This window comes from Gambusia affinis, linkage group LG02 (assembly GCF_019740435.1).
Source record: "Gambusia affinis linkage group LG02, SWU_Gaff_1.0, whole genome shotgun sequence".
NCBI classification, from domain to species: Eukaryota; Metazoa; Chordata; class Actinopteri; order Cyprinodontiformes; family Poeciliidae; genus Gambusia; species Gambusia affinis.
In genome coordinates this window covers 10,589,329-10,598,920 of record NC_057869.1, presented here as the reverse complement: position 1 = coordinate 10,598,920, position 9,592 = coordinate 10,589,329, and the positions used below count along the sequence as shown (strand labels likewise).

Genomic DNA, 9,592 nt, shown 5'->3' with positions numbered 1-9,592 from the left:
AAGTCCTTGCTGAATTGATTTGCTCAGAAAAGGTTGTCAATACATATCAGATTCCTAATATTATTCTAAATAAATTGAGAAAGTTCTGAATTAACAATGACTAGTCATATTTAAGCACTTGGTCAAAAGTTTGAAGGAGGACCAAAAATCTATGGAAAAATAACTCTTAAAGTCTTCACATTATGAATGCGGAACTTTCAACAAAATTCATAAAGTTGCACTGTGACAACGGAACCGAAGCATTTCATGCCTCTTGTAGTCCAAACTGCACAATCCTGACAAGTTTTATGCTATATGCTCTACCTACTAGAGAAGCCACCATAAATTGGTATTCAATGCCAATAACAAAAATAACAAACAACTTGCATAATATTAACCAATATCCAAATGCATTAACACAACCATGATGTATTCAAATTGTCTGGTTGCATACACCTGATTTTGTTCTCTTCTTAGAAAAATATGTGGACAAAACAAACACCCCTAGGCACTGCATTAGAAATGGAACATCCCAAAATCAGCCTCTCCATATAAGGCATTGGAAGGCCTCTCTTCTGGTTTGACACAAAGGCTTGGACAAAAGAATGAAGGTAAGATGGAAACAATACATAATATCTGAGAATCTTCCCTATTATGATCAAGTAACCGACAGGTGATCAAAAATCATTACCTTCACAATAGAGGACAGCACAAACCAAACAACATAATTTTGCAAGATGTCCAGATGTAACAAAGTAAATATGATTGTCCATTGGACTCCATGAATAACCTCACGGCATTTTATGACTTTAACATGAAATGCCATGTTCTTAGAATCTTAATTATGCATTTACTTCAGCAAAGTCAATGGAAAAACATCCAAAGTAATGAAATAATTACCTTAGCTGCAGTGATAATTTTCTTTTTACAAAGTTTCTGGAATTTAAAGTGATCTCTCAGAGAAAAATACTTGGATTCCTTTTGCACTGTAATTTTTTTTTAGTATTTTTTTTTTGTGATGTATCTCTGAATTGCTGCCTCTGAATTCCTGTTCAGTGCCTTGTGATGCATCTACACTTGAAGAGCAGACTCTTGAGAAGTTGAATTTGTATTTAGAGATGCTACTTTCCAGTTGTACTCAGAACTAGGAAATTCCAACTTCCCAGTCAGAAAATCAACTGGAACACCCTCCAAAGTCAGATTTCTCACTAGGAATCTGGGAACAACTCCAATTACTCCCAGTTATGACTTGTAAAGCTGACTACACGTTTCAAGATGGCCGCTCCTTACATCAAAAATAGTAAGATGTGGTGGAAACGTGTATTTTACAAGGCACACATGTAAGACAATGTCTAAAATTGATGTTACATGTAGTGCCTGCGACTATAGACTGGGAGAATTGGAAGTAGCGTTTACTAATGGAAAGTAAAGCCTAAATTAGTTAGAGGTAGTACAAACAATGTTTCTGGGCGTCGCCATGCAGAAGTCGCTGGGGTCTGAGGTTCTCACATAGTTGAAACGCAGCATTAGAATTTAATGTTTAGTCCAAGTCAAAGGAGAGACTAATGAATCTTTCAATGCTAGTTCAGTGAATGCATTATGTTTGTACTTTTTATGTGTTTTGCGTCCATCATTATGAATTTTAGGCATTAAGTTTCGACAAAACTTAAATGTTTTTGTCCATTCATAAAATAGTGAATCCTTAAGCTTAGCAAGTAAAGTAGGGGAGATTCTGCTTGCCACTGTAACAATCGTTTCTCCCTGTGTTTTAAAGATTGCAGTCATCCTGCTGTCAAATGACAAAAGTCTGCATCTAAGCGATCCTGCAGCCACACTACACTGTTTGTGCTGAGATTTTCTGGGAGTATGAGACAAAAGAAAGGGGGTCACACACTTGCAGAGGTGCAGCAAGCTCAGAGTGATAAAACAGCTTGGCTTTGGACCATGTATGGCACTTTTTCCTTTGTGTTTTGGCTGTTGTAGAGCTAAAAAAGTCAGGGAGTCAGAACCTTTTCTACCTTCCTGTTTTACTTTCTGAGAATAATATAATAAAACATATTTTTTGGAATTTGAGAGACCTATAAATTCTTGACAATGTTAGGTCTATAATGTATAATGTGAATATTTCCTTTTGCATTTCCCATTTCAGTTGTATTGATTTATTTGTTGTCTTCCTTAGTTTTGATTAACACTGAATTGACTAATGTTAAATCTAATTCTTGATTTAATCTAATTCTTTCTTAATTTAATTTTGAATACATTTAAAATCCTTGGACATTTCTAGAAATTTCCAGATTTTTCTTTATGTAATGACAGTCTCTCAGTGAAAAGCTGTAGAATTGATCAATTCAACTTATTTTGATAGATTCTGAGACTAACTGCATATACAGATATTAAAATAACCTAACATAGCTCAAACAGGTACACATTGTTTACATCGAGCAAGTCACTAAAAGCTGTTTATGCATATGAAATAGTAAAAAACAGGGTAAAAATTGACATATGTAATATGTTAGTCCTCTTCCTGTTTGTTTACTCACTGCTACCCTTGCAATTATCACTTCCTCATTGTGGATGAGTTTGCTGCGTCTCTGTGTGGCACTAACCCAAGGTTGTTCCAACAACATGTTGTCTTTTGAAATTAACTGCTTTGAGCAGCTATGATGTGCTCTCTGGAAGACATGCCAAGACTGCTGGCTCAAGTCCAACATGAGAGATGAAATCAGGAAAGTAAAGAAGAAGAAATGAGAATTCTGAGCCAGATCCAATAATTTTGTTTACTCAGACTTGTGAATAGAGGGTGCTAGGGGACAACACAGAGTCTTTACTCAGTTTAGGAATGTCACAATGAATCCCCAGATATTTGGTACACTGAAATGACTGAACTGTATATGATATTGATTAGCTTGACACAGAAAGATGAACATTAAAAGGTTGCAAATCTAACTATTTGCAACCTTTTAATAGTTAGAAAATAGTTACAAATTGCTTTCTAAAACAACCCCTTTTTTTTACAGAAATGTATAGTTTAGACTGAGTTTACAAAGTAAAGCAAATTAATATTATAAAGATTTTGTCTGGATAACATGTTTCAGTTTAACATAAGATTTTACTTAAACAGTAAATCTTATGTTTTCCTTACTTTTTTTTTTGCAGAATGGCCACTTCTGTACAAAATTTATACAAAGTGCAAAGAATTTCCTGCAGAATGCAGAATGCAATGCAGAATATTTGTAAGGTTCTAGGTTCATGCATTTTATAGAAAAAGGGAGCTTTTTCCTTAAAGAAAGAATATTATTTACAAATTCGTTCTAGTGAGCAACAGTCATCTCCAGTTAATGGATACATGTTGGTGGGCGGAGTCGGTCCTACTTAGAAATTAGGGCAGTTGAATCAATTGTCCATGAAACCACATAAAAAGTGGTTACAGGAATGGATGATTCATGCTGAAGAACAGGACCTTTAGTCACAATTCACCCAGAGCAGCACACACTGCAGCTAACATTATTTGTTAGATGTCAGTTATAACAAAACACATTAGAATGATTTCTCTTACAAAAACAACTTTTGGTTATTTTAAAACATGAAGTTGTGAAATAAAACAATAAGAAATCTTTTCTCTGGTTAACTTTTGCACAGAGATCTGATAACTACAGAAGTTTGTGGAGAGATTAATCTGGCTTGCAGCTGCATGCTTTAATAATATGCAAAAAAAAAAAAAAAAAAATGGTCAACTCAATATCCTGAGATTGCAAAATCAGTACCTGAAGCAAACTGTAGCACAACAATTACCTGGCCAACAGATACTCATCAGCAATTCAGGCAATACAGGACATTTGGAATGTATTTACAGTGCTTCAATTTTTCCATATTTTACGTTACGGCCTTATTCCAAACTATGTTAAATTGTATTGTGTTAAATATCCGGTTGTCATAACCCAAAGCACGTGATGGAGGTCTCAAAGGAGTGGCATCAGACTCTGTCAATATCCAGGAGTCCCAGACTTGAATCTGATGAATATCTCTCTTCTACCTGATGGAAATTTCAGAAGTATTGCAATGAATCATTGGTGGATCTGCCTTAGGATAGGTGTGCTAAGCTTGTGGCATCTTACTCAAAGAGACCTGAGGCTGTATTTGCTGCCAAAGGTGAATAAAAAATGTGTTAAGCAATGGCTGGGAATATTTGCATAAATCTGATTTTTTTTTGGTTGTCTAATTTTAATAATTTTGCAAAAACACTCGCACTGTTTTCTACATTGCTGGTGAAAATAATCTTCAGTAAGGAGTCACATTTCTTAATCTTTTTAATAAAACAAAGGTGTGTTTTCCAATTTAGATCGAGTTCAGAATATGCAAAATGCACAGCCCTTAAGCCTTAATTTGAAACTTTTACTTCTAACTTTCAGAACCTTAAAAGGTCAAGCTCCTCAGTACAACTATCTGCTGAAACTACATTCCTCCTCCTCCTCAAATCAACAGGTCAAAGGTCATTGATGAGTCTGCCTATGTTCATGGGATTTCTTATAGGCCAAACCAAGACTTTGGAAGAAACTTCCTCTGTCTCGTATATACTGTACACTACTGTCTTACTTAAAAAGCCACTGAATAAGCAACTATTCAGACAAAATTATACAAGAGTTCTTTTCTTTAATGTGATTTTATTTAGATAATTTTCAATTGGGTATTATTTTTTCCTCTTGTGTGAAGTTTTTTTTTTTTTTTTACTCAAGGGCTATGTTAATAAATTAATTATCTTGCCTATTTTTACTTGTTGTTTTTGCTGTTACCTCAGTTTCGGACTCTCATGCATATAATGAAAGCATAATAATACTCCTGACACGTTAGAAATAATTGGAAGTTAATATGACAATAGACTGTTTCATTGAAGTTTAATGTCACATTACAGGTCTGAAGAGTTTACAAGCCAAATCGCCTTCTTAAATTTACATGCTTTGAGTCAGACTTTCATTATTTTTTCTGTTCATTTTTTTTTCTTTTGGTGATCTATTAAATTACAGAGAATAAGATATTCCTTAACTTTAAATTATCCACATTACATTTTGATTTCTTGCTTTTCGGTAGCGGTTCAAAATTTTTTGGACGACTAAAAAGTCACTTTTAAAGCATCCAGTAGTTTTTCTTGGAGGACATTTTCAGGGACAAACTGAACTCACCTGTTGAAGGGAGCTGATTTCAAATCCCGTCACCTCGCGTACAAACAGAGCTGCACACTGTTTGCACGCACCTGTCAGGCGCACCAACATCATAGTGGGGCTGTGAGCTGAAACACGCCCTCCTGTGGCCCCACATAGCAGACGCGCGAACAACTTTGGTGTCAGGAGGAACTGAACGAGTGGACACGGGTACTAGGTCAACCATGATTTTTTTTATTTTTATTGCTTGCTAGTTTGTTGTTTTGCTCCCTTAAAAACGGGTGTACGCAGTGAGATTAGTGGTTGTTGGAAGTCCTGCATCAAAGTGAAGAAGTTTCAGAGCGCTTTTCAATAGGCACAAATTGTTGGCGAGGATCAAATAGAAGCATAGACTGAAAAAGAGTAAGACCACCGCGCCCCTTGGCATGGTAAAGGCGTCCTCTGGAAACCTACGTGAGAGCGGAAAACAAACTGGGAGTGGGAGCAGTGATGCTTCTTTGACAACCTGTTCAGTGTGGAGCTGTGAAGCTTGAGCGCATCCCCGCGCCTGTCCTCCCCTCTCTTCTCTGTGCCTCTCCCTCTCTCTCTCCACGCACAGACAGGGGCGGTCGTTCTCAGTCTGCACACATTCCACTTGGCCAGCATCCCCCGGACTCCACAGACACAGTGCTGATTGAACAAGCGGAGAGGGGAGCTCATTCTCAGAGCGTATCATTTAGAGAGGCTCCACTAGACTGTCACCGGCCAAAGAGGGAGAGAGGCAGCAATTCAACCACGCCTTTCTCAGTAAATTCAAGGAGAGTAGTCAAGGTTTAGGGTATATATTTATATTTTTAAAGGGACTTGCTTGGGTTCCTTTTTTTTTTAAGAAGATTTAGGGTTTTTTCTTTTCTTTTTTTCCCCCACTTTTTTATATTTGTGAGGAGGAGACTCCATCATCACTTCTGCTGTGCGCTTCGCTTGCCGCACTTAAAACAACAACAAAAAGTTCAAGTGGAAATTCTTTTGGAACGCGCTACTTCACTACATCGGTGTTCCGACAGGAGTTTTGTTTTTCACGCTCTCCGTGGAAGAGGATATATAACTTTTCAACTGGTGTTTTAGGAGAAGAGGAGCTGAGATCGGAGGAATTCTTGCTGCTGAGCCTGGAGGAGTGCGCAGCGCCTTGAGATACAAGGTAGAACCCAGGCGTTGAATTTGTATCCATCTTAAATTTTTAATGAACTTGTACTTTGCTTCTTAAAAAAAATAAAAATAAAAACAACAAAAAAGCAATTTACTTACACAATATGGTCTCAAAGTTCATCATCTGTCTCATAATATTCTGTTTTGCGATTAAGCCATTCAATTTGTGTGATTTTAAAGCTTTTTTTATTTCTATCTTTGCTTTGCTTTAATCCCCACGAGTCACAATGAAACTTTAATCACAGCTCGCCTTCTTCTACTGCAACTTGCCAATACAGCCATCCGGTTATAAAAACATGTTAGGTCAGAGGAGTCACACAAGAGGCTTCATTATCTCTCGACTCCTTCTCATTTTCATTCCTCTTCCTCGGTTTTCCCACTGATTCCGAACCCAAACCTGCAGCATATAGCTACATCAATCCATGCTAGACTTAAAAAAAAAAAAAAGAAGAAGATAAAAACTATGCTGTTTTTATATGAAAACGGCAATTTATTTTAGGATGTCTGGAGTAAAAAGTGGATGTATTGCTCCACTTGTTTTTAATCCACCGTCCTTCCTCACTGCGGTGTAATCCTCCGGTTCGCTCCTGTCCCGACTACACCTGCCTCAGCAGGAGACAGAAGCCAAACATCAGACCTCAACAATCCCGTCAATCTCCAATTCTCTAACACACAGCGCCGCTTGTAAGCTCTGTATAATCCACGCTGTCGTGATTGAATTACCCGCCCTTTAAATTGAATGAGGCGATGTAGGCGTTACAGCGCGCAGTAAATTGCTCCGAAACATTATTGTCTCGGCTTACGGGGTTGAAAGAGACACAGCTGGACATAAAAAATAAAAATAAAAAAAAAGCGAAAGAAACTCTTTATTTAATTTTTTTTTCCTGTTCTCACCTCAACATTCTTGTCTCTCTCAGGTTATGACGGAGCTGAGCTGAATATGGAGCTTTTCTGGATTGTCTTGTTTTCCAGTGTGCATCCTCTTGTTTGGGGGCAAGGAGTTTACGGTAAGAGGACGATGACAATTTATTTCCTCATTATCCAGACTGTAGCCTCCTTCCATGCTTGGCAAGTTCAGACCAACCTATCCACGTTGTGTTAGTGATGAGAATTAGTTCATTTTTTAACTCACTGAATAATCTTTATAGCCCACATGTCAGCATGACACCCTAATAGGCTCACAATAACGGCCTGTGAGCTACTGCCAGAACAGCTCCAGATGGACAGACTGTCACTTATCTTGAAGAGAACATTTCTTTGGTAGAAAAGCTGCAGAACATCTAACAGTGTAACTATAATCTAACCTTCCTATTGCTTGAAATCAGTTCTGTTCACTGTTTTTAGAATCTAAATCATGCATTTAAAGAAGTGGCTGAGTTATGGAGTTACTTTTTGCTTCACTAAACACATTTTCAAACTCGAACCGTCTGAACATTTTTGTCATCAAAAATTCTCATGCTTAGTGAATCATCTGCTCACACACGCACACACACCCCGAGAAGGTTTTGAAGGCGAGGATAAGCATGGCAAAGCTCTCTGGGATGCGGCTCGTCTCTTGTTAAACAGGACAGTCACTCTGCGCTTTTGAGGATAAGGCCTCAGATTTGTGCCCTCTCAAGACTGCATCCTCACTGTGTGTTACAGAGGCTCAGTTTCCCGGGCTTACAGGCGCCTGGCCAGACATGCATCCTCCTGTCCCTCTGGGCAAGGCGAACACACAAAACTCATCTGTCTGCTTTGATACGTTGATTTTGACGTTCGGAGAAATGTGGCAGCCATTGGAAACAAGCTCTGTTTTGTCACAGTTGCACAGAGTGCGCTTGTCACATACAATCCTGCATCCCGCCGTCACGCTGAGAGACGATGACAGTCTTTGATTTGCAGAAGCATGTAGGCCTGTGTAAAAGTCCTTGCTAAGTAATCAGGTTTGCTCTCGTCTGATACTTCACAGCCCTGCTGACTAATCAATGAGTGTAAAGTACAAACAACTTAGACGGTTCACAGATCTCTTCGTGGTTTATTTCATATAGCACGAGTTGCATGTTTTTTTGGGAATCCTCCGTTACAGCCTCGGACGTTTTGTAGTCCTCGACAGCAGAAATGTCAGCGTTAATGCAGCGAGACAGCTCTGGATGTATTCCTCAAAAGTCTTTCAGTTCCACTGGAAATGTCAAACTTTTCTAGAAGAAAAAAAATTGAGCTGTACTTATGTGAAATACACAGCTCTATATGCTTTTATGGAGGGACAGTTTCAGCTTGTTCAAAACCCTTTTAGCACACGTTGTAGAATATATGTTAAGAACATATGGGATCTTTGATCAAGCTTATTCTCAGTACAATCCGTGTGATTAGTTTTTTCCCATTGGTTTGATCTTGAGCTTTTTGTCCTCATTATTTCCCCTCACAGATGTGTAAAATTGTTTAAAGTTGGCTTCAGGCTCATTCACAGTTTGCTAATATTTGTCCATCATGAATTCTGTTAGAAGCATGCATTCGATTGAAGAGGGTTCACAGGTTTTGTTGTGCAGCCTTTCCCACAGTTTGTTTGGATGAAGGTGTTGTCAGTACATGCTTGTGTGAATCTGTGCATGCAGGTATTTGTGTATCAAAGTGTGGATCGGTCACTGTGTGTGTATACTCAGAAAATAAACTTGCTGCCTAAACATAAGTTAAAAATTGTAATAAATCACATATGGTTTCTTTTTATTGACGTACTTGTGTTGTAATGGGAAACATCCGGGTTAGATCAGCATCATCGCTTAGAGTCGTTTCAATTTTATTTTTAACAAGACCGGGTCAGTGTCATTTTAATTGAGGAAATTAAAATCATTTTCATTATTGAAAAGGTTATTAATTAAATGTTACTTTGTTTTACTTTTAAAATTAAACATAACTCTCGCCATGAAATTGTCAACAGTATATAGCTCAATGAATGTAAATAGTTTTCTTAAGTTAGATTAGGGGTTCTATGGTTCATTTCTACAGTCTACCCTTACCTCTAAATCTTACCCACCCCAACACACACACACACGCACACGCACGCACACGCGTGCACACACACATATATGTAGGCAGTGTTTCCTTTAGTTGTGTTTTAAAAATAGGAGGCTGCATATTATTAAACATGAATATGTAGCAAGTAGGTGAGAATTATTTAGTTTTTTTGATGCATAGATTTAATTAATAGTTTGTCATAACTACATTTAGTAGAATTTCATAGACGTTTTTGTACAGAATCCCAGCATGCTTTCCTTTTAATGATGATTAAAAGA

At 37.7% G+C, this 9,592-nt stretch overlaps 1 protein-coding gene across 5 annotated transcripts in view; it reads left to right on the top strand.

The window, feature by feature from the left end:
• The first annotated feature begins 553 nt into the window (after window positions 1–553).
• The window catches only part of LOC122844441 (MAM domain-containing glycosylphosphatidylinositol anchor protein 1), a 187,613-nt gene continuing 178,574 nt past the window's right edge, over window positions 554–9,592 (top strand). For 2 of the 5 annotated variants that reach the window (XM_044139905.1, XM_044139896.1), the window contains exons 1-2: window positions 5,777–6,312; window positions 7,238–7,327. In XM_044139905.1, coding sequence (XP_043995840.1) covers window positions 7,261–7,327 — 67 coding nt within the window. In that variant the 5' untranslated portion in view covers window positions 5,777–6,312; window positions 7,238–7,260. Of the gene's footprint in view, window positions 591–5,774; window positions 6,313–7,237; window positions 7,328–9,592 lie in introns of those variants that run through there. The other 3 variants (XM_044139870.1, XM_044139889.1, XM_044139879.1) reach the window with 3 other exon arrangements.